The sequence below is a fragment of the Hemibagrus wyckioides genome, linkage group LG07 (genome assembly GCF_019097595.1).
Source record: "Hemibagrus wyckioides isolate EC202008001 linkage group LG07, SWU_Hwy_1.0, whole genome shotgun sequence".
Taxonomy (NCBI): Eukaryota; Metazoa; Chordata; class Actinopteri; order Siluriformes; family Bagridae; genus Hemibagrus; species Hemibagrus wyckioides.
Genome location: NC_080716.1, coordinates 24,983,085 through 25,009,824, shown reverse-complemented (window position 1 = coordinate 25,009,824; position 26,740 = coordinate 24,983,085). Strand labels below are relative to the sequence as shown.

Here is a 26,740-nt window from a genome sequence, read left to right as displayed (position 1 = left end):
TTATTCATCGTTCAGAACATTGAGTGTCAGCAAGAGAATAAGAAACTGAAGATAAAATAATAATAATGATAGAAATTACTGAGTGAATAAAATCTGATTAGACGACTAACAGATACACTTAATCAATGAAAGAAAAAATTGTGTATAAAAATAATCATTCTGGGACACAAACAGACAGGAGATGGAATAAGACAGATATTAGCTATATATTCTATTTAAATGTTGTTTATATGTTGTGCAGAATAACAGAATGTCTCTTACTCACCAATAACATTTACCCAGAGTGCATCACTGTAGTGTGTGTAGTAGACTGGGTTTCCTCTTCCAGCTCTGCACTTGTACTGACCTCTATCATAGACACTAACTGACCTGATGGTGTAGGAGTCTGATTCAGTCTCAGTCTCAGTCTCAGAGCTCCATCTGTATTTGATCCAGTAAAACTTCCATCCAGCAGACTGTGGCTTCAGTGTACAGGTCAGAGTCACTGAGTTTCCTGTCAGTACAGCTCCTTTAAGGCTTGATGTGAGTTCAGGTTTAGGTTTTTCTGTTAGAAATGAAACAGTTCAGGATGTGAAGTAGTCTTTACTACACTAATCACTTTACAGTGAAACATTGTTACTGTCTAGATTATTTATTTAGACACATGATTGATTCACTGTGATTGAAGTGAGGGTCAGAAAATAACTGCTGTGTGATGATGCAGGTCTCTAATCTCTCTCTACTCTACAGTCATTTATTTATATAGGTGTATAGAGTACAGATTCAAAAAAGTAAAAGTTAAACAAAATGCAAATCTACACATAACTTATTTACTGGAAAACATATTGGGAACATTGAGAAATGGTCTTATATTTAAAACTTTGAGTTTTACCTAAAATAAATAAGTGTTGCCCCCTCACAACAAACACATAAATGTACATCATTAAAATGATATGAATACAGTACACTAATTAGAGATCTCAGCATTCTCAGTAGGAAGTCTAAGTAACATTCTGTATTTCCCAGTCTACCTTAATCACCTGTTTATTTACACTTTTATTAATAATAAAAAAAATGTCGTTTAATGCATGAATAATCCACCAATGTCTCATTAACCAGAGTTTTTGGGTGTTTCATGCATCCTTCATATCCATTTCACTTTTTCTCTCTTCACACTTATTAGGTCATTTTTTTTGGATGCTATGATGCTATGCTAACTCTTTTGTATTATTTCTGTTTTGCTTGTTAAAACTTTGCATGCTGCCTTCTTGCCCAGGTCCTGCTTATTTACACATTTAATAAGCATCATATAATGCACAAATAATCCATCAATAATGGATAATATAACCAAGTTAAAATAATATTTCTATTTGCTGAAAAGGGAAAAAAGGGTAAACATTGGAGAAACAGTTTGTTCTCTATATGATGTGCTTTGTCTATTCATCAACATTGTGTGATTTATTATCAGTCAATGATTTAATTAGTAAATAAAACTGAATTATTGGCAGGAATCAGAGTTTCTAACATACAGTCAGTGTAACAGCATCACTAGTCTGTGTGTATTGTGGGTCTGGTGACTGTGTTTCTCTACATGTGTAATCACCTTTATTCAACTTTTTAACATCTCTGATTATGAAGGTTTTCTTTCCTGCAGCTTCACTGAGTTCCTCATTATCCTTAAACCAGTGATACTGCCAGGATCCTCCAGTCTTTATCTTAAATGTTTCATTCTGAACATGATTTCAATTAGGTTTATACTTATTTTGTGACAGTTTAATATTTCTTTACAAACAACATTAACAATTTTAGAGTCACATTTAAAGAACTACACAGTGTGTGTGTGTGTGTGCGAGAGAGAGAGATTTTTCTACTTCAAGAAATTTCAACTTTTTCTGCATGCTATGATGCTATGCTAACTCTGTTGTATAATTGTCTGTTATACTTTTTGAAACTTTGCATGCTTTCTTTCTTTGGATTTTTGATCAGTCGAGGCTTCTCCTGGTTAAATAAAGATTAAATTGAATAATAAATAACTTCCTGTTGGATTCTGACCACACCCCTTATATGATGAAACATGGATGATTTATATTTATCAATCCAGAGAATAAATAATGCTAGGTTTATCTCTCCCAATATACCAGAGTTAATCCTATTATATTTATAAAGACCTATAATGTTGAGTCAGTATTGAAAATCATTGTATAGTTTTGTGATTTTTTTTGCTAGAGTGTAAGATTTTATTCATCTTCAACAAGCAGATCTTTATAGCTGAATTAAAAATTAAAATAAACAGACAGGTGGAAGCTCTAAAGTCATTATAATGACTCAGTTACATTTTGTTTGCATGTTTATTAAAAACAGAAGCAATAATATGAGTAATAACAAAAAATCACAAAAGTCACAGACTCACCTGATACAGTGAGTGTAACAGGATCACTGTCCTCTGAGAACTGAGAGTCTCTGGTCTTCCCTCTGCAGGTGTATGTACCACTGTCAGAGACTCTAACTGATCTGATAAACACCTGTGTTTTTCTGTATGGGATCACTGAGTAATCTTTCTTCTTCCAGATGTATGTCCACACAATGTATTGTTCACTCTGTATGTTACATCTGAAAATCACAGTCTCTCCAACAAACACCTGTTTATCAGGCGCAATATTCACCACAGGTTTGGGACTCACTGTAAAAAAAAACAAACAAAAAAAAACAGTAAAACCATCATTTTAATAATCATTACTAATACATTAAATACATTAAACAATACATTGTTTCTTTGTATAGGTTCAGTGTGTAACCATCCTTCTCCCAGATGTATGTCCACACAGTGTATTGTTCACTCTGTATGTCACATCTGAAAGTCACTTTCTCTCCACTGAACACTTGTTTAGGCCCAATATTCACCACAGGTTTAGGACTTACTTTAAAAAAAACACATAAAATCATCATTTTAATAATCATTACTAATAAATTAAATGTAGATCACAATTTGGAAAACTGACTCAAAGCTAAGATTAGTGAAGTTACCATTCTGAAAATGTAGGTCTTTTGATTCATGTGATCACATGACCTATTGATTCATTAAATTTATGTAGTCTTTTTGCTATCCTGTTTTTCCCAATTATTCATCATTCAGAACATTGAGTGTCAGCAAGAGAATAAAAAACTAAAGGAAAAAATAATAATAATGATAGAAATAACTGAGTGAATAAAATCTGATTAGATGATTAACAGATATACTTAATAAATGAAAGAAAAAAATAGTGTTTAAAAACAATCATTCTGGGACACAAACAGACAGGAGATGGAATAAGACAGATATTAGCTATATATTCTATTTAAATGTTGTTTATATGTTGTGCAGAATAACAGAGAGTCTCTCACTCACCAATAACAGTTAGTGGGAGTTCATTACTGTAGTGTGTGTAGTAGACTTGGTTTCTTCTTCTAGCTCTGCACCTGTACCGACCTCCATCAGAAACACTAACTGGGTTGATGGTGTAGGAGAATGATTCAGTCTCAGTCTCAGAGCTCCATCTGTGTTTGGACCAGTAAAACTTCCATCCAGCAGACTGTGGCTTCAGTGTACAGTACAGAGTCACTGAGTTTCCTGTCAGTACAGCTCCTTTAAGGCTTGATGTGAGTTCAGGTTTAGGTTTTTCTGTTAGAAATGAAACAGTTCAGGATGTGAAGTAGTCTTTACTACACTAATCACTTTACAGTGAAACATTGTTACTGTCTAGATTATTTATTTAGACACATGATTGATTCACTGTGATTGAAGTGAGGGTCAGAAAATAACTGCTGTGACAAAAACATTGTTAAATGCACATATAATCCCATTTAGCCAGTGTTCTTGGGTGTTTCATGCATCCTTCATATCCATTTCACTTTTTCTCTCTTCAATCTTATTAGGTCAGTTTTTCTGAATGCTATGATGCTATGCTAACTGGATGCTATGCTTGCAGAAACGTTGCATGTTGCCTTCTTGTCCTTTCCTGCATGTTTGCACATTTAATAAGCATCATATAATGCACATATAATCCATCAATAATTGATAATGTAGCCTAGTTAAAATAATTTAATGTGTAATCACCATTATTAGACTTTTTAACATCACTGATTATGAAGGTTTTCTTTCCTGCAGCTTCACTTAGTTCCTCATTATCCCTAAACCAGTGATACTGCCAGGATCCTCCAGTCTTTATCTCCCACAAACATTAAAAGTATAAAGTGTAAAAGTAGAAAACATGACACACCTCTCACTGTAATTGTGGTTGGATCACTGATCTCTGAGTCGTAGTCTCCTCTGTGTGCTTTACAGTAGTAATTTACTCGTCCTTCTTTAGAGACTGTTACAGTGAGTGTGTTGGTGTCTGAGGCTCCAGGGGATAGAGGATTTGATTTCTGATCTTTATACCAGAGAAAAGTCCATCCAGTAGAGTTTATATTACAGCTCAGAGTAACTCTGTCTCCAGTGTAGACGGGGCTCTGAGGAGTCACACTCACAGTCGGTTTGGGTTTTTCTGTTGATATAAATGATGAAGAGCTGTATTTGATTTAACTTTACAACATGAGCAGTAGTGTTTTTGTTGTTTTTTTGTTGTTACATTAATGTAATTTTTACATTCTTTATATGCAGTAAACTATTGCCCCTGTGATTTTTTTACACATGTTTATAAAGTGTTTCTAAAATTCTGACGCATACTACACACATTAGTGTCTTTCTTATTTCCTTTAAAATACAACAAAACAAAAAATTCTTATTTAGTCATTTAACTCTTTACTGTAATATCACATTAGTGAATGTTTAAAATCAAGCATGTAAATTCATCACAGGAATCATCTTCACTATAAGTTTAAGAAGAATTAAATGTGAAATATTTGTAACAATTTAAATTATAGTTGAGTAAAAATGTGTCACCTTCTAAAAGGTGTAAGTAACATTCTGTATTTCCAGTCTACCTTAATCTCCTGCTTATTTAATAAAAACAGCATTTAATTCACATTTAATCCATCATTGCCTTATTTAACCAGAGCTGTGGGGTGTTTCATAAATCCATCATATCCCTACATTTTTCCCGTCGCAATTAACCTGAACACTGAGCTGTTCCCAATTATCTACCAATGTCTGAAAATATTGAAAATGTTTAAATTAGAAACATCTGAACATGATTTGATCTAAATGTATGCTTATTCTGTGACAGTGTAAAATTTCTTTACAAACATTATAAATAACTATTTTGGAATCATATTTTAAAGAAAACAACTACACAATTATTGTGTGTCATTTTTATTCATCAAGAAATTTTAATGTTAATGATTTGGGATGCTATGACTTGATGCTAATGCTATTGTATAATTGCTTGTCTGTTTTGTTTGTTGAAACTTGGCATACTTCCTTCTTGCCCAGGTCTCTCTTGAAAAAGGAATTTTTAATGAGTCTTTAAACAAAGTTTAAATAAAATAATCAATACAATTTAATGTTGGATTCTGACCACACCCCTTATATGCTGTCACATGAATAAGGTCATGTCATTTCCATCAAGCGCCTTCATTTTATTTATCCTTTTATATTTAGTCACATCTTATAATGTTTACATTTTTTAATATGGTTCAGGTTTAGGTTTTTCTATTAGAGAAGCACACAGTTCAGGAGTAATGCAATCTTTACTGAACTAATCAGATTAAGTCAAAATCAAAGCCTACATCTTTTCCTCCTATTTTTTTTACTTTATTATTATGATTATTTAGTGTAGCCTAGTTAAAATAATCTTTTTTTATTTGCTGAAATGGGAAACCGAGCAAACATTAGAGAAATAGTTTGTTGTGTATCTGTGCTCTTGTTAGTACAATGAGGGGAATGTAACGTGAACAGACGGAGGCGGCTAGCTAACCCAGCTCAACGTTCTTCTGTTCTGGAAACAAGAGACATCTTCATGGATATGGTCAACTGCTAGTGGACAGAGACGGACTGAAAAGTAGAAATTATTGGATATCCTCCAAATGTAAAATAATGTACAACCCCTAGTTTTTTATTTATTTATTTTTGTTCTGGTGTGAGTGAAATGACCACTGAGTTTTTGATCTCTAAATCCCCAAGCACGGAATGTTGCTTAGTGGTTAAGGTGTAGGACTACTGATAAGAAAGTTGTAACTGTGTCTGCTAAATGTAAGAAATCTTTAGCTCAGCTTTTTTTAGATGCTACAATGCTATTCTAACGCTATTGTATAATTGATTGTCTGTTTTGCTAAATACTGTAACCTGGGTTGCCAATAATGTACTGTAAAATGTAGAGTAAACCACTGTAAATTATACTTACAGTAAAGTACTGGAATATCATACATAGTATAAAATATCTGTTTAATTCAAGATACAACTGAGCTGAAGGAACAATCAAGGCAGTTTGGTAGCACTGGGATTAGAACACAACCTTCTTATTTTTTATTGATCTTGAGCACCACAACTACTTTAACTAGCTTTAATTGATGATCTGCAATGTTTTGAGTTCATAGTTGAATCAGGTGAACTCTGATTTAAAATAAAATTTAAAATAATATCCAACGGATAAGACCGGCTAATAAGTTGTGATGATTCCTGTCTTGACCAGAAATAAAGGGAATTCAAGGCTTTAAGACAAAAAGTCATTTAAAGTAAACAGAGAGGAGGAAGCTCTAAAGTTGCTATAATGAGACTCATTTGCAGTTTAGCTTTATGAAAAAAATCTGAAAGAAATGTAAAAGAGGAAATTACTGATATATTTTACGTATAATGAAAACAGAGGTAATTGTAACTAAGAGGGGAAAAAGGGAAAGAATGAATGAATGAATGAATGAATGAATCCATTGTGAGATGGAAAATAGTAAAAAAAAATAGTAAGATGAAAAGGGTAATGCTTAAACTTTCATGTACAATTAAACATGTACGTTTTTTTTTCTTATAATGTGTATGCATCTTTAAGAAAGTTGTGAAGAATAGTTCATTGCAATCAATTAGGTAAAGTGAAAGTAATCAGCGTGATGACGTGAGCAGACAGAGAACGATTGAGAAGGATAGGAGTCAGCACATACATAAGAACTTTGAGTTATAATTTAAAGACATTTTGTTTGGATTGTTCCTTTTTTGAAAAGCAATATAAAAGTGTATTGTGTCTCTGTAATCTTAATTAATTTATTAGCAAAATATTTTATCCACAAATGTAAGGTATAAAAAGTCACTTCCCTTTTCTCTCACTTTCATAAAGATATTAGAATTTATATTAACTCTTTGTTCACTTCCTGTAACAGAAAAGCTGCCAAAACAAAGATTATTTATTTATTTATTTATTTATTTATTTATTTATTTATTTATTTATTTATTTATTTATTTATTATTTACTTACTTACTTTCTTAGTTTATTTTTTATTTGTTTGTTTGTTTGTTTTGGATGCTGTGGAGTTTTTGTCTATACCTGTACCCTTCTCTTTTTTTCTTGGTTCCTATGTCATCTTAACAAAATAATAAATAAAGAAACTATAATAAAAAAAAGGATAGTCAGCACGAGAAGATATGCAGTGAGATTTTATTATTCTTAACAAAGAAATTGAGATTTACCCTAGACGGCGAATTTAGAAAGATTTCTGCCTGGTTTGGGAACTGCACCGTCTCGGATCGCAAGACCCTTCAGCGGATAGTGAGGACAGCTGAGAAGATCATCAGAGTGTCTCTTCCCTCTATTACAGACATTTACTCCACACGCTGCATCCACAAAGCTAACAGCATTGTGGATGATCCCACACACCCCTCACATACACTCTTCACCCTTCTGCCATCCAGAAAGAGGTCCCGAAGCATTCGGACCCGCACAACCAGACTGTTAAACAGTTTCTTCCCTCTGGCAGTCAGGTATCTCAACAGAGAACTGAGCTGAGCTGGACACACACACACACAACCAAGATCTGATCTCAACAGAGAACTGAGCTGAGCTGGACACACACACACACACACACAACCAAGATCTGATCTCAACAGAGAACTGAGCTGAGCTGGACACGCGCACACACACACACACACACAACCAAGATCTGATCTCAACAGAGAACTGAGCTGAGCTGGACACACACACACACACAACCAAGATCTGATCTCAACAGAGAACTGAGCTGAGCTGGACACGTGCGTACACACACACACACACACACACACAACCAAGATCTGATCTCAACAGAGAACTGAGCTGAGCTGGACACGCACACACACACACACACACACACACACAACCAAGATCTGATCTCAACAGAGAACTGAGCTGAGCTGGACACGCACACACACACACACACAACCAAGATCTGATCTCAACAGAGAACTGAGCTGAGCTGGACACACACACACACACACACACAACCAAGATCTGATCTCAACAGAGAACTGAGCTGAGCTGGACACACACACACACACACACACAACCAAGATCTGATCTCAACAGAGAACTGAGCTGAGCTGGACACGCGCACACACACACACACACACACACACACAACCAAGATCTGATCTCAACAGAGAACTGAGCTGAGCTGGACACGCACACACACACACACACACAACCAAGATCTGATCTCAACAGAGAACTGAGCTGAGCTGGACACGCGCGCACACACACACACACACACACACAACCAAGATCTGATCTCAACAGGAGAACTAAACTGTGCTGAACATGTACTCACACACACATACATAACACACATGCACAAAAGCTGAGAACTGTGTTCCAAGAAGAACTGAACTGTGCTAGACACACACACACACACTAAATTGTCCTGTTTGCATGCACATGTCACTTTACATTTCACTTTACATTTTTTTATATTAATCCTGTTTACATGTGTCAATTTCATATTTCTACTCACTGTATACACTGTTATTTGCACAAAGTGTCAATTCCTTATTTGCACTCACTGTATATACTGTTATCTGCACAAAAGTCGGTCTATATGTTGTTGTTTGTCTGCACTGTCTTGTCTTGTCATCCTGTGCACTTCTGTTGTATGTCTAGTTTATTTATTGCACCTTAAGTATAGTTTAGTTTTTACTGCACCTTAAATATAGTTTATTTTTATCTCTATGTTTAGCTCTATGTTTGTCTACGTCACTGTACTTTGTCTTTGTTCTGTGTAGCACCTCTGGTCTAGGAGGAACGTTGTTTCACTTCACTGTGTACTGCATCAGCTATATATGGTTGAAGTGACAATAAAGCTTCTTTGACTTTGACTTAAGTGCTGTTTTGAGTTGTTTCTTTCCCTTTCTTGCCGCTGACACATTTTCATGACCTTGACTGAAGCTGCATTCATTAAACAAGTTGGCAAGCCACTGAGTCTTAAACTGATGAAGCGCTGAAGGAGTTCAGACAATCCGTTGTTTTATTTTGAACCAACCAACCAAAAAAAAAAAGACACGAGCGTTTGTGTATTTCGGAAATACCAAACTGCTTTATGCCAATTTAAAATATGGACTTTGAGTGAACTGTTTTTTTTTTTTGTTTGTTTGTTTGTTTTTTTGTATTCCATGGCTGTGAGGTTATTGCCTGGTTTGTTTTATATCGCACTTTAATTTTATAATATAAACCTGAGTGGCTAATTTTGTGACATATTGACCATTTCTTTGTGTGTATGTTTTTCTCTTTTGTGTACAAAATCGTATGTCTGAGTGTTACACTGATATAAGGTTTTGGGGAACATAAAGGGTATAATTAAATTAACATGTTTCAAATAGTTGGTTTTACTGTAGATTTGGGGGGGAGCCTTCACCGAAATTTTATTTTTTTAATTGTATTTTATTTTAAAAATTGACCTTTACTTCTATTCTTCCATTTTCACATTTATCAGTTTGTTTTTCTCCTGATAAATATCCCAAAATAGTTCAATCTGTTCATTATATTCCCCCTACTACTCCCAACTAATCTAGATACTGGTCCATGTTATCCTCGTCACCACCCATCTGGTTTGTTTACTTGCTGTATTGGGATTCCGGTACTCTGAAGAGAGGCGTTACATAATAATTTAATTAATAACCAAAAATAATAAAAATAATAAGATGAAGTCACACACTCACCTGATACAGTGAGTGTAACAGGATCACTGTCCACTGAGAACTGAGAGTCTCTGGTCTTCCCTCTGCAGGTGTATGTACCACTGTCAGAGACTGTAACTGATCTGCTGAACTCCTGTGTGTCTTTGTATGGCTTCTCTGTGTAATTCTTCCAGGTGTATGTCCACACAGTGTGTTTTTCACTCTGTATGTCACATCTGAAAGTCACAATCTGTCCACTGAACACCTGTTTATCAGGCTTTATAATCACCACAGGCTTAGGACTCGCTGTAAAAAACAAACAAACAATCATTTTAACAAGCATTTATTAACAAGTAAACAAAACAATCATTACTAATTAAAATGTAGACCACAATTTGGAAAATTGACTCAATGCTAAAATTAATTAATTAATTAAAAATTAATGTTAAGTTACTTTTCTGAAAATGTAGGTCTTTTGATTCATGTGTTCATGGGACCTATTCATTCATTAAATTCTTGTAAATTAGTGTTTTTGCTAACCTCTTTTTCCCAATTATTTATCGCTCAGAACATTTATTGTCAGCAAGGAAATAAGAAACTAAAGATAAAATAATAATAATGATAGAAATAGCAGAGTGAGCAAATCCAATTAGACAATTAACAGATATACAAGGAAAGTTATAGTAAATAGTAAATAGTGTCTAAAACAATCATTCTGGGGGCACAAATGGACAGGCATTGGAATAAGATGGATATTAGCTAGCTATGCTGTTTATTCCATAAACGATGACAACATTCATGGGAATGGCCTCTAAAAAGATACGGAAGTACAAGGACACTAGACAAACTGACACTCTTCAATAAGACCGAAACATGGAGGAAATAAAGACTGAACTTTAATAAGAGTGGACATCGCTACACTCTTCAGGTCAGAGTTTAAAACAACACTTGTCAAGGAATTCAGTGTGATTAAAACCAAACTCCAAGCAGTCGACACAGAAGTTGTTAGCACTGCCACATTGCTAAGCTCCGAATTAGTGGTGATGAAAGCAACACTGTTGGAGGTGGAGCAGGGCCTATCTATATGCTCTGACAATGTAACATCACTACAATCAGATATCCGCAAACTTCAGACAGAGCTGACTAGCCTACGTGAAAAATACCTAGACTTGGAAGAAAGGATGAGGAGATCAAATATTGGAATGTTGAACCTAGCAGAAACAGAGAACTCAGCTCCCCAGAATCCACAAATTGCTCTAGGAAGTGCTAGATATGCAGAAACAATCTGATGGACAGATCTCACTGATCATTGCCACCAAGAAAACCCAGAGATAAACCTTGTCCTTGTGGCTAAACTACATTACTACCAGGACTGCATAGAGGTTTTCCAATGAGCCAGAGAAGCTGGAGCTCTGCACTTCAAAGAGCTCACAATTTCCATATTCCCCGATTATCCTCCAAGTGTGGCCAAGCTAGATCTGCATTCAACAATGTAAAAAACTTGCTGCAAAGGCTTCTGATGCGGAATTATCTGTCCTGCAAGATTTCGGATTACATACAACAGAACTGAAAAGCAATTTCAAAACCTAGAGGCAGCAATAAATTATGTGAAATCAAGCATCTTACATGATGGGATGACACAGTGAGGTGGACTATGTTCTGTTCAGTTAACAATGATGCAGGTGTCCCGGTTGTATATAACATCTTTTCTTATTTTCTTATGACACCTATTTTAAATATAGTATGTTTCGGTAAGTAGTATCATTTCAGTTGTGCTAATAGAAGCTGTATGTAACTATGCAAGTTGCTCTGGATAAGAGCATATGCCAAATGCCAAATGTAATGCAGGTTGCACTTGGGAAAGATTGTATGCTTATGCGGCTATTTCATTGTACTTGTGGAACTGTGTGTTTATACAGCTGCCATTTTGGTTGTATTAATAGCGATTTACTTTGAAATTCCCTTGTAGGTTGGAATCATATTTGTTAAACTATCTGATGACTTTATAATATCCCAGAGTAACATAGATACCTGTTAGATCAGTCGCTACTGTATGGTTAAGTGTTATAGCTGTAGACAAAGGAGAGTTAATGCATTACATTACTTCTGTTAATGGGGTGCATTTATAATATTGTATCATACAGCAGAGCTTCCTGTTATATTGGCGTTCCTACCACAAGCACTTATATATGCGAATATTGTTGTTAGGGATTCATGACCTACCCTGTTCTAGTGGGTACTAGGGACTTGTACTGTTGTTCTGTGGGATCAATCTTCTAATAGGGGTTAGAAGTTGGGGATCTACTGCACCAAATTATTTTCTAGTCTTCTCTGTCTACTTCTGTCTACTGTGTCACACATTGTGCATACACAGTAAAATACAACTCAATGTGTTCAATTGTAATTTTTTTGTAATCTCATCTTTTAGTATAGTTCTTCCATTTAATCTAGCTGTCTGCCAAGTTTGTACTGTAAAATCTTTAAGCCACTCTGTCAAATGTAAAAAGATACTTTTACATCTGAAATTTATGTGGGAATATAATTCCTTCATGAAACTCATTTACGCACATCATTTTAGATGGATGGATAGGTCAATCTCACCACTCCAAATTTAACTCAAAATCTATATGGACCCTAACCCTGTCCTCATTTATACAAATGTCCAATTTTCTATGTCCAGGGTAGAAGCCCATACTGCAGGTTGCTATATCATAGTAGTTGATGGATTATATAATACTCCTGTTATTTTAGCCAATGTTTTTGCACCAAATTGGGATGATAATACTTTTTAACCAAAGTTTTTTTTACTTTACCAAGTATGGATACACATCTTATTTTAGGAGAAGATAAACACTGCATAATGTCACCTTTTTTTAGATCTTAGCTCATCCAAAACAGTGGCACCATCCAAATCAGCACATCAAAACCTTATAGAATATCAGATGTTTGGTGCCTTTGTAATCCTACATTTAGAAGTCGTGCCTCCTTTTCACCAGTTTATAAAAGTTTTTTGTGACTAGATTTTTTTTTCTGGACAAGAATGTTCTTCCATTAATTAGTGACTGTGAGTATCAAGGGATGGCTATTTCAGACCATGCCCCTTAATAATGGTCTTACATTTTTCTGAGTGATTTCTTAAAAAAAATTTGCTAATCAGCTTGCCCCGATTCTATTGTCTGTCTTTGAAGAATCCTTTGACTCTGGTGCTTTGCCTCCAACAATGCAACAGGCAATATTTTCCATTTTACTCAACAAAGATAAGAGTCCTTTAAAATGCAGTTAATTTCAAACTATTTCACTCTTGAATGTAGATAGTAAGATATTAGCCAAGATATTAGTCAATGTTTTCCCATTGACCGGAATCTATATATAAGATGATCAAATATTATTTATTCTTTAATATACAATAGACATGTAATATATGATCCCACCCCTCCCGATACCCCAGATGTACTAAAATCTATTGAACCAGGGTATTGTCTGATGTTGTTATCTCTTAATGGTTGCTGTTGAAGAATTTGTCTTGTACTCAATTTTCTAAACTCCCATACTATTGATGCTTTGATGTCGACACATGTTGACACAGAATTAACAGACAAAACCTGGCAAAATGTCATAAATAAGATATATTTCTCCTCAATTAGCTTACATCATTCAATAATTCACTTTACAATAGTCCTCTGTTTACACTGGTCTAAAGTAAAGCTAGCTAAATTTACAACAGACGTTGACCCTACATGTGACCAGTTTGAGCAAGCACCAGCCACCCTCTCACATATGTACTGACTATGCACAAAACTGAGAACTTTCTGGCCATCAGTCTTCAAGGTTTTGTCAGATATTCTGAAAGTACCCGTAGTACCATCCCCTATTACTGCAATATTTGGAGCTGTGCCACAGAACTTCCAACTAACTAAACATGCTGAAAATATAATAAACTTAACCATGTTGGCCAGGCAAGCTTAAATGAAAGGAAAAATTTACACGAGATATTCTATAAGATGTGTTTTAAAGTTTGATACAATATGGCAGCCTTTTTATGTAGAAAGGATGGATACTACTGAAATTGTACTTCTGTGAATACTTGTTCTTTTTCTTTTGAATAGATCTCATATCTTAAGATTACAAGACTAATTATTTAACATGACTGTAAAGACTGACATACAAATAATAATAAAAAAAAACAACTTTCTGACACACACATCCTTCCTCAAACACAAAAGTAATCAGTTCATAACTCCTCATACACACTCACTCTCTAATTTCTCGCATTCTGTCAGATTCGGTGGACCAGTATAAAATTTCGACCCTCATCCTCTTCACTCATTCACATTCAGGCAGGTATCAACTCAAACATTTTGATGTTTCTGAAGCAGTAACATCATGAAACTTCATGAGACTAAAAGAGTTTTACATTTTGGTGACATTTTCAACCAAAGCTAAACTAGTGTTGTGTCACTTGCTTTCCAGTTCACCTCAAACCAACTCTGCTCAGCTCTCTTTAGCTTTAATAAAATGATTTATCTGAAAGAGTTCTCTGTAAGTAGCTGTGTAAATTTTGATGTATTGTAATTCTATTCACATTTGTTTATATGTTCAGTGTTGTACAGAACCACTTAAAAGGAAGTCTCTTACTCACCAATAACATTTACCCAGAGTGCATCACTGTAGTGTGTGTAGTAGACTGGGTTTCCTCTTCCAGCTCTGCACCAGTACCGACCTCCATCAGAGACTCTAACTGAACTGATGTTGTAAACGTCTGATTCAGTCTCAGTCTCAGAGCTCTGTGTGTATTTGGACCAGTAAAACCTCCATCCAGCAGACTGTGGCTTCAGTGTACAGGTCAGAGTCACTGAGTTTCCTGTCAGTACATCTCCTTTAAGGCTTGATGTGAGTTCAGGTTTAGGTTTTTCTGTTAGAAATGAAACAGTTCAGGATGTGAAGTAGTCTTTACTACACTAATCACTTTACACTGAAACATTATTACTGTCTCTGTGATGAGGTTAAACTTTATGCTTATTTTGTAACAGTGTAAAATTTCTTTTCAAACATTGTAAATAGCAATTTTGGAATCATATTTAAAAGAAAATTACTACATAAGTGTGTGTCATTTTTCTACTTCGAGAAAGGTTTAGATTTTTTCTCTTGGAGAAGAGACACAGTTCAGGAGTAATGCAATCTTTACTGCACTAATTAGATTGACAGAATGAAAAGCATTTTTCTGTCTCTGTGATGTTACTGGTCTAACAATACAATAACTAGGCCTACATCTTTTCCTACTATTATGTTACTTTATTAGTGTAGCCTAGTTAAAATATTCTTTGAGCTACCAGAGCATAATTTGGAGAAATAGTTTGTCGCTATATAATCTCATCCTTCTATTCATCATTGTGTGGTTAACTATAAGTAAATGATTTAATAAGTAAATTGATTTAATTGACTGTAATTGATTTAACTTTACAGCATAAACAGTAGTTTAAACTTTGTGCCTAATTAAGCAAATAGATACAGTGTTTATTTGTTAATGTCTTAAACTCTGATCCATAGTACACACAGAGTACACACAGAGTACACACATACCACAGACATACTACACACAGTGTCTTTTTTCTATCCAGTCATTTAACTCTTTACTGTAAACACTGATCTGTTCCCACTTATCTACCCATGTTTGAAAATCTTTGAAAAAGAAACATCTTGTAGCTGGGGAGGTGGCTATTAGTAGAAGGTGTGGCCATGTAGGTAGTTTGTTGGTCTTTTTAAGCAGGCACCTGAAAGAAGGCCTGGAGACAGGCCTGATCTTTTGTGTGGAAGCATTTTCTTTTTTGTTTGTGTATGAACATGATCTGGATGAGCAGCTAGGCTAAGCGAAGATCAATTGTTTGGCTTCACATTCACCAAGGCTTGCTTTATTAAATTAGGGTATTATGTTTTTAGTGTAGATGTAAACATAGTGGATTTGCCAGCCTTTCTTCATGCTCATCCTCCTTTGATTCTGAATACCTTCATAAAGTAGTTTGGGACTGGTGGCTGTTTTGCAGGTAATTGTAAAGGGGTTTATATAGTATCTGGAAGTGTTTAAGATAATGAGATAAAAATAAGTTAAATATTGTATTCTTTTTTTTAAAATATTAATTGTTTTTGTATTAGATTTAGTTGATCACTGTTCCTTCTGTGTTTGTTGTGTTGCATTTTCTCAGCTAGCCGGTCTCTGCATGTGTGCGCTGTAGGCCTCCAGTGCAACTAAGACTTTATGATTGTTGTGAACTGGACTGGCTAGTGGAGTGTCTTTTTTCTTTTGTTTTTTTCCTTTATTTTATCTCTTTATTTGTATATCACTTCCCAGCCTCATGTTGCTAGCCAACCTATGTACTCTGCAATACTGATGCTTTAAAGCATATGAACTATTTATTTGCATGAGCTTTATGTTTGTAGTGAAATTAACATTTGGTTTGGAGTCTTTTTTTTTTGGAGTGAGTTGTGTTTCATATGAAATTGTCTTTTTTCTTTTGGATTGCTCTGTGTGGAGAAGCTGGGATTGTATTGTATTAGAGTTTATAGAGGGTTGGCTGGCTATTAATCTTTTTTTTTTTTGAGGAGGGTTTGTTTTCATTTATTTTGTTATAGGTATGAATAAACAATTTATGAAATTGAGTGTTGGTTTTCTTTTTTTTTTGTGTACACTTTCGTTTGAAGGAAGTCCTTGGGTTACAATTTGAACATGATTCATGCTTATTTTATGACAGTTTAACATTTCTTTACAAACATCAGATATAACAATTTTAAATTCATATTTAAAAGAAAACAACTACACAATTGTTTCATTGTTTCATCAATCATTTTTCTACATCAATACATTTTTAGGTGAACTTTTTGGGATGCGATGACTGATGCTATGCTATGCTGCTTGTATAATTGATTGTCGAAAATTTGCATGCTGCCTACTTGCCCAGGTCTCTCTTGAAGAAAATTTTCAATCTCAATTTCTAATCTTTACTTTTTAAATGAAGATTAAATAATCAATATAACTGTTAGATTTTGAACACAACCCTTATATGAAGCCACATCAATGGTGTTCATTTATCAGGCCAGAAAATAAATGTTAGGTTTAACACTCCCAATATACCGGAGTTTCTCCTATTATATTTACAAAGACTTATAAGGTAGAGTCAGTATTGAAAATCGCAAAGTCAAACAATGAATTTCTTGTCAGAGTGTACATTTTTAGTCATCTTTAACAAACAGGTCTTTATTGCTAAATGATTCCAGTTAGGGAAGGTTACAGAGCCTCTGCTCAATGTAAAATAAAAAAAAAAAATACTGTAATTGGGGTTGGCAATAATGTACTGTGCTATGTAATCAACTGTAAAATGTATAATACTCTGTTGTGCTATGTATAATACAGAGTATAACACAGAACCAGCCGTGAATCAACTAAATGTCCAATTTGCTCATTTGGTTGATTCGAGATACAACTGAGCTGAAGGACCTTGGTCAAAAACCCAATCAAGGCAGTTTTGTAGTACTGGGATTAGAACAGCCAACCACCTTAACTTCAATTGCACTTTAATCACTGAGCCACACAACTACTTTAATTAGCTTGCATTGGTTCAATGCAATCTTTTGATGGAGTTAATTCAGTGGTAGAAGTAGTTGAATCAGTGCAGACTCAAAAGGTCATGCGCTCAAATCTCAGTACTGTCAAGCTGTCACTGTTGGGCAAAACCCTTCAGTAAAATAAAAAGTGTACTGAAACGTGTTATTTTATACAACATTAAGGTATCACTGTACTTTATTGTAAATGTGATTTACACATGTTTATTCTAAATTTGACACTACTTTACTGCCAACCTATGTCGTGGTAAAGTGTGTTTTGCTGTTGGCAGATTGGGTTGACAAAACCTGCTCCACCAACTGCACACATCAGCATTTATTTAAAAATCTTCTTCACTCAGCTAAACATACAGATCTTTACTGTGAAACCACAGCAGTGATGCTCTGAAATCTTCAAACATACAGAATCATGACAGTAACATCAGCTTTAGACAACATTAGCTTTTCTATTAGGTGAAGAACATGATTCTTATACATATAAACAAAGGCAAATGATGTTCCACCAGTCAGACTGGCTAATATGGCTAGTAAGTTGTAATGATTGACCAGAAATGAAGTGAATTTGAGGCTTAGAAAAGTGAAAATTTATGACAGGAAAAGTCATTATAATGACATTTTATGTACATTTTAAGTATATAGTCATATATATATATATATATATATATATATATATATATATATATATTATATATATATATATATATATATATATATATATATATATATATATATAATTAAAACAGAAGCAACAAAACAAAAATAATCAGATAAACTCACTCACCTGATACAGTGAGTGTAACAGGATCACTGTCCTCTGAGAACTGAGAATCACTGATGTTCCCTCTGCAGGTGTATGTACCACTGTCAGAGACTGTAACTGATCTGATGCTGAACTCCTGTGTGTCTTTGTATGGGTTCTCTGTGTAATCATTCTTATTCCAGGTGTATGTCCACTTAGTGTCTATTGTACTCTGTATGTCACATCTGAAAGTCACAGTCTCTCCACTGAACACCTGTTTATCAGGCTTTATAATCACCACAGGTTTAGGATTCTCTGTGTAAAAAAAATCATCATTTTGACAATCGCTACCAAGGAAATAAAGAGATTACAATTTTGAATAATGACTCAGCAGTAAAATTAATCTAAGTCTTTTTAACTAAGTCTTTAATTTAGTCTTTTTAACTATTGATTCCTGCCTAAATTACAGTGTTTTTGCTGTCCGGTTTTCCCAATTTTTGAATCTTTCAGAACACTGGGTGTCAGCAGGGGCACAAGAAAATAAACATATATAAACAATATGAATATAATAAAATAATAATGATGAAATATAAGAGTCAGTAAAAACAATTACACTTTTTCACTTGATACACAAATGACTTCAGTGAAACAAACTATTGGAAGACATGTTGAAAATGTAATGCCTTGGTGTCTCTGTGATGAGGCTAAACAACTTGTTTATATTATTTCATTTTTTGTTTAGACACACAATCAATTCACTGTGATTTATTTTTTTACATAAAATTCACATCCATAAATGCTGAAAATCCTCTGTATATCAGACTTTATAGTCACAAGATGTTTAAGACTGTACAAATCATTATTGTTTATATATGATTTAATTTCCAGCACTATTATTTAAACAAGCAATGACATTTTAAAATTAGAATTTATGTCAACCTTATACTATTATATAGTATAGACAGATAACACAAATGCAATCTTCAAGAAAGGACAGAGCAGACTCTTTTTGCTGAGGAGACTAAGGTCTTTTGGAGTGCAGGGAGCACTACTAAACACCTTTTTTGACTGTGTTGGCCTCAGCCATTTTCTATGGAGTGGTCTGCTAGTGCAGCAGCATCTCTACTGCAGACAGGAAGAGACTGGACAAGCTAATTAGGAAGGCCAGCTCAGTTCTAGGGATGCCCCTGGACACAATACAGGAGGTGGGAGAATGGAGGATGGTAGCTAAGCTATCATCCTTGCTGGAGAATGACTCTCACTGTGTATGACACAGTTACATCTCTGAGCAGCTCCTTCAGTGACAGACTGTTACATCCTAAATGTCTTCTGCGATACAGAAGTCTTTTCTCCCTACTGCTATTAGACTTTACAATCTTACAAACACTTTTTCAAGTGTTTCTTTTTTTTTTTTTTTAAGTGTTCTCATAAAACTAACACAAGTTTATAAAAAAATAAATCTGAGCAATTGTAAAAACCCAGAAGCGCATGTCATCAGCCATTTTTTTTGTAAGCGGTTTGGCCATTATAATATACAGTATTTTTATTCACAATATCTTTCAAAAAAAAAGCTCACCCAGATTGTTCAGAAATTGCCAAAACTGTAAATGAGTTGCACAGAATGCATCTGTCATTTCACGTGTAAACAACTAAATTAATTCTAGGCCTGACACTTTAACTATATAACACATAGAGCCGCCCCTGTTCTCCCATTACATTACGTGGATTGCAATATTTTATGTACAGCTGTGCTATTGCTCTGCTAATTCAACTTTCCACACATATAAAGTCATGAACACTCGCACTCTATTGGCCAGTGTTTTAGTTTCATTGCCCAACCCCTGTATATGCAGTTATTAAAATGTTGCGTATGGCTCTAAGTGTAGTTCAAAATGTCCATAATGCATCTAGTCTCTATCAAAACACATCCTCATTCTAGTCCTCACTAGATCAGTGACAAAGAAAATCTGTCATTTTATGTTTCATATTAAAGATTTAAAAAAGCAAGCCAACACAAACCAATAAATGAAGACAAATAAAATAAATTATTCAGTTACAACAAGAGAAATGCCACCATATAAACGGTGGATGGTCTGTCTGCCTGGTCTGTCTGCACATAGCCATAAGCCATAAGGTGAGATCAAGCTAAACCATGAACTCCAACTCTCAACCTTGACCTATGAACTTTTGTTTTGTGTTTCAGATTATTTGCTGATTCTTTATTAAAGCTGCTTTACCTGCACATAAATCTGTTTCAGCCTCCCTATTGTCTTGTAAACAAATGCCTCAGCTAATGGACGACTTATGAGTAAAAAGATGTTTAAAACCCAGTCATTTTTTTGTAGGAAAAAAAGAAAAAGGTTAGTTTAGATGTTCTATCTTTATTTAACACTGCATGTTTGTCTGTTTGGATTTCCAGTACTTTTTTGTGTTCCTTGCCTACTCATGCCTACCCCCTTTTAGGAATGTGAGAACATCTATATCAGTATAAAGTTGCATTGAGAGAGTAGATGAACATTCATTCATTGTCTATACCCACTTATTCCTAGGGTCCCAGGGGTCTGCTGGAGCCTATCCCAGCACACATAGGGCACACCCTGGACAGGTCACCATCACAGGGCCACACACACTCACTCCTATGGGCAATTTAGAATTACCAATCAACCTAATGTACATGTTTTTGGACTGCGGGAGGAAACGGGGAGAACATGCAAACTCCACACAGAAAGGCCCCAGTCTGTTCGACCCCAGGATTCAAACCCAGGACCTTCTTGCTGTGAGGCAACAGTGCTAACCACTAAGCCACCGTGCTGCCCCGAGTAGATGAACATGTTTGTGTTAAATGAAACATGAAAATGTATCCAAAAAAACCCTATTTTAAAGGCAGGGCTTATCAAGCACTCGTCACTTACCACCATGATGCAGCAGCCTGAGGCAAAATAGAAACATGCTCCAAAAATGGAATTAATAGCTTATTAATTTTGTGTGATAGTGTGCATGTGTGACTGATTGTAAGTACTAGTTTGCATTATAGACAATCCTTGTTACTTATAGCAAGTCATCACCATGTTTGCACATGATTGTTGAGATTGTTTATCCTTAGTTTTTTATACTAAGTTTTTTTGATATCAATTTCATCCTTTCTTACTGTTCATTTCTGCTCTCATGCTGTGATTCTGATGATTACATTTATATTTGAGTAGTGTATTAACTTGCTGACTACCTCCAGGAATGAGGTCAGAGTTTCATCATCCTGGTGCAGGATCTATAAGACTTGAAAAGTTCCACAAAGTTCTCACTCACCCTTGCTGTTGAAAGGCTGTGGCAGATTGATGTTTTACCCTATCGCTGTGACAAGCAATGCTTTTATCATACAGGAAGGATTTACTATATATATATATAAGTATTTATATATATATATATATATATATATATATATATATATATATATACACTATCCAGCTTATAGTAGCAATAATAGAAGCCACGTTGCCAGTCAAAAGCAACAATGTGAACTAATCTGAGACATTTTCTTGCTGCTCTTTTGCCCATTAAAGCTTCTTCACTACATACATGAGACTGAAAAGCTCTCTCTCTGCTTATAGCCTGCAGCACTACAGTGGTCATGTCCACTTGTGTTTTCATGTGTTTGTTTTGTTTACATTACCACTTGTGTTTTGTTTTGATTCATGATATTGAAGAGCCATGATTTGAATTGTCATGACATGAATTGCTCACTCACAGAATTCTTATTCACCAAAATAAGAATATCACCAAAGATCTATCAGACACATTAACCCGCTATTGATGATGCTTGCTGTTAGCTAACCAAACACGCTATGTAATGTGACCTAACACAATTATCATGCTTTGCTGTGGTAGGCAGATTGCTCTGTTGGGTTGGATTGCTTTCTCACCCAAAGCAAAGTACTCCAGAGTTCTTCTGCAACCATTTGCTACCTGTTTTGATGTGGATCCGAGCACAATTACAGTTTTGATATTTGTCTAAATGAACCAAACCAAGGGAGAAAAGGCAATGGTTCTGAAACAAAATGGTCAAGTATGAAAACGCTCTGAAGCTAAAGAAGAGGAAGCAGTGATCTCACTGAGACAGCTAATTCAACTAGAGCTAGCTGCACAAAAACATTTTAATGGAATTCATAAACATGGCATTTATAATTGGTAAAGTCATTTTCCAAGCCTATTCAGCACTTTGTTTTTTAACCATTCACTGAAATATCACACACACACACACACACACACACACACACACATACAGAAAGAGAGAGTAGAGAGAGTAAAGGGGGGGGCTCTGAATTATATCTCTGATTTACTTTACAAGATTCATTACATTCTGATGCCCTCAATTTAACAATGAGTGTGTCACTTGTTATTAAACTAATTTGAGGCAAATAAAAAAAACACCAATAAATGAAATGTAGATAAATCACCTGTTTGTGTAGAGTGGATGAATCCAGTCAGCACTAAAGGTAGAGAGAGAAACAGAACTTAGTTTCTGGTTACGGTTAAATAAGCTATAAAACACTTGGTGGTGTTCGGTTATTGGAAAATAATGAACAGCAGTGTGGTGTGATGTGTTCCACTGTGAAGGAGGTTTATTGTTACCAAGCCAAAGCAGATTCTTTTACTATTAATTCTTGTCCTGTTTGATTCCTGTTTACTTAAACCCCAAATAGATATATTCAAAACAGCATCCATTCTGTTCTGTTGTTCAACACAGTGCCATGTCTATTAATATAAATATCATTCATTTAGAAACTGTCACTTGATTTCCTCTTTGCTTGGCACAGTCTCCTCCCACATGCTGCAGTCTTTTATAATACATCTACAACAGTAACTTTCTTCTCTTTACAGATGACAGAGTGCAGAAAATATATCGTCATGTAGAATAAAGAAATGTAATAAAGTATAAATTGTAAAATCCTGAATGCATGACAGCAGTTACAATCATCAGCTGTAATGTTCTGCCCATGTGAGAGACACCAGGAAGCAATTGCTGAAAAGTGTTTGTTTAATGACAATTTAATATTTTACTTAATATAAACATACCACAAAAAGCTGAATGTACTTTTCACACTAAATTCAATCTCAAACCTTAGCTACAGACAAATGAAATAATCACACAGAACCTGATATCAAAACTTAATTCAGCACTAATGAAGACTCACAGAAAACATTTACTCACAGAACATCACACAGAGTGGACGGAGCTCCATCCTGTCCTACTGATGACTGACTGACTGACTGAACAACAAGTGTCTGTGTTAATGCCTCGAGACTTCCTGTGCTCTTAAACACCAATCAGACTTCAGTACGAGAGAGAGAGAGAGAGAGAGAGAGAGAGAATTCAAGTGGAAATTCCTCCTTAAACCATTATTGGGATTCATTATATGGAACACATTATCACAATATAACAATATACAACACAATATATTTTTATTTTTATATATGTGCATTATAGCAATGGGGTAAGAGGTATTCCTGAACATAGCCAAATGCAGGGGGCTCTAAAAACAATAAGTGTTGAAAGAGGAAGTACAGAGAGCACATGTGGTGCATGAAAGAGAGAGAGAGAGAGAGAGAGAGAGAGAGAGAGAGAGAGCTGTTGTGGTTTCTTTAGAAGGGACTAAAAAGTTTAGGTTTTGCTGACACTAATAACAGCAACTGATCAGCATGTAAGCAGTCAGGAAAAACTCAGTGTGCTGTTGTTGTTTTTTTAGTCTAAGGTTATTCCAGATCACTAGTTTTACTGTTAGAGCTGTTCGTCCAGGGCCTCAACTGAGACATGAATTTAAAATGGTCTGAATGTTGTCTGTGTGTGTTATCTGTCCGTTTCTGATGAGACAGAAAGCAAGTGAATGAACTCACTTGTTAAGTGCAAAACAATAAGCTTTATTATTGTAATTAGGAAGGCAACATCAAAGAAAGCAGATCTATAATCCAAATAAAAAAGCAGGCCCAAGACAAAAACAAACAAACAAAAACAGATTTACACAGGAACCGGAAACTGAAACTCACTACTGCACTGGTAAACTCTACAAGATTCCAGAAAAGACAAACATATCATGGGCTAAACTTGGAATTTGTGTACACATTAGGGAGCTGGATAATATGAGAAAGTGTGGAGACTGACCCAAAAACTGAAACAAAAGAAAATGGTGAATCTTAAAAAAATTACACAGCAGCCCTCACTGCAGGACACACGCTGTGCAAAGGATTCTCTTCCCTTTTGTGTCTTGATTACTGTTCACAATTTTAACTAGCAAATAAAATGTCCAGTTTAGGTGAGCACAACACTGTACTAGAAGGCTTTCTCTTTGGGCTTCAGTTTCTGATTATTCTGATCTCTTTGTGTTTGGATGCATTTTTGTGGCACAAAGTAATGTGTCATAATTTAAGATACTGTACAGGCAACACTGACATCTAACATCATTTTTCTTCTTTCACTGACTCATGCCACAGAAACTAGCAGTGGGCAAATGGGATTGTGGCTATTTTTGGTTTTACTGAGAATGTGTATGACAGAGCATTTCCTCATTTCTTACTGGTTAAAGCCACACTGCTCATCTAGAATAGAAACCAAAGCACAGTAATGTTTCATGTTTTAACCAGGGGCTTCACTAGACCCACAGCAGTAGAAGTGTGTTAGGATCAGCAGACAACAAGAACAGATTGTTAGGTGTGAGAGGAACATATGTGGCTTTTGTGTAATTTAAACAGTCATATTTTACTTATTTCAGCAAACCCATGGTATTTTTGTTGGGGAAAACATGTTCACTTCAATTTAATAACACAGAGTGTAAGCTCTCAACTATTGTTAGTGGAGCAGTATAGTTTAATGAAACACAACTGTACCTTAAGATAAAGAAAATAATTTATACCATTGCAGTTTGTACCTTTAACCCTGTAAAGCCCACTGTTGCAGAATAACAACATCACTTTTAACAATTCTAAAAAAAGCAAATGTTTTTTTTCTCAAGACCACATTTACATAGTTAATGGGTCCTATCGTTTGTCCTCACAATGCTATTGGATAGAAGAAGTGTTTATAGGTCATCATCTGGCCATGAACTCACTCTACCTGCAAACTTCGCGTTGAGCTCATCTCCTTTTTTGCATGACTGGATTTGTCAAGATTCAAGTAAGTAAAATTCCTTAAATATTTTTCTTTGTGTTTATTACAATGTCTAGAACACATACATATTTAGTTATTTTGGAAAACATTCATCAAATTTGATTTAGAGCTTGTTATGTCTATGTTGTAATTCTACAACATTGGGCCAGAGTGGTAGTCAAAATAGCCTGTGCTCCTTACACCTTACATAAGGACACTGCACTTCTCACATGGTCACAAACTGAAAAAAAATTGTAGTAGAAATATAAAGTGTAAAATGATTCATTGTAACTAAGTTCTAAATGTGCTTTTCTGTTAAATTTTTACTTAGTTTAGCTTAGACCATAATTAAACCCAGAATAGAATAAATTGTATGTGGTATTTAAAACTCCATCATCTATAGCAGTATCTGAAACTCCCTGTATCTTTGTAGTTTTTTGTTTGTTTTTTAACTTCTAAATGATCCTGAGATTTTTTATGTGTTGCCCAAGCAGTTTGTAGCATTAGGAGATGAATGTTCTGGATTTTGTGGATCACCACGGATGCCACCTCCCTCCTCACCCCACTGGAGTACTTCCAAAAGTTTGTGACAGAAGACATGATTGAGGCTCTGACAAGAAACACAAATGAGTACAGCTTGCAAAAAAATGGAACATCTGTAAACACCAGTAATGAGGAAATTGAGAAGATGCTTGGCATGTACCTGAAGATGGGCCTAATGCAAATGTCTGGAGTCCGTATGTATTGGGAGGCAGACACACAGTACACCCCTGTTTCTGATGTGATGTCCTGCAACAGATTCCAATCTCTGTTGACTTCATTACACTTTATAAACTGTGTCAGAGATGGAAAAGAACAACAAACTCTGGAAACTCAGACCATGACTGAATTCATACAGGGAGAGATGCCTGCAGGTGGTACCTGAAGAGCACAACTCTGTAGATGAAATGATGATTCCTTTCAAGGGGAGTTTCAAGCCACACCCATGGGGGTTCAAGGGGGTTGAGAGGCCTTACATTGTTGGTAACTACAACAAACACATGGGAGATGTGGATTTGTTGGACTCATTTGCTGCCAAGTACAAGTTCCCCATGAAATCCCACCACTGGTACATTTACATCTTCTGGCACACCATCACCCTTGCTGTGATTAACGCCTGACTCCTCTACAAGCAGGACTGTAAAGCTCTGAAGATGACTAAGAAAGAGATACTGAACAGGAGACAGTT

The 26,740-nt window shown here is 35.2% G+C and overlaps 1 protein-coding gene across 1 annotated transcript in view; it reads right to left on the bottom strand.

Annotated features, from left to right (window-relative positions):
* The window catches only part of LOC131356506 (basement membrane-specific heparan sulfate proteoglycan core protein-like), a 135,997-nt gene that overhangs the window by 17,552 nt on the left and 91,705 nt on the right, over window positions 1-26,740 (bottom strand). Inside the window, exons 13-15 of the mRNA XM_058395577.1 lie at window positions 14,664-14,936; window positions 2,390-2,659; window positions 266-544 (exon numbers count right to left, since the gene is read on the bottom strand). Of these exons, the coding sequence (XP_058251560.1) occupies window positions 266-544; window positions 2,390-2,659; window positions 14,664-14,936 (822 nt within the window). The remainder of the gene's footprint in view (window positions 1-265; window positions 545-2,389; window positions 2,660-14,663; window positions 14,937-26,740) is intronic.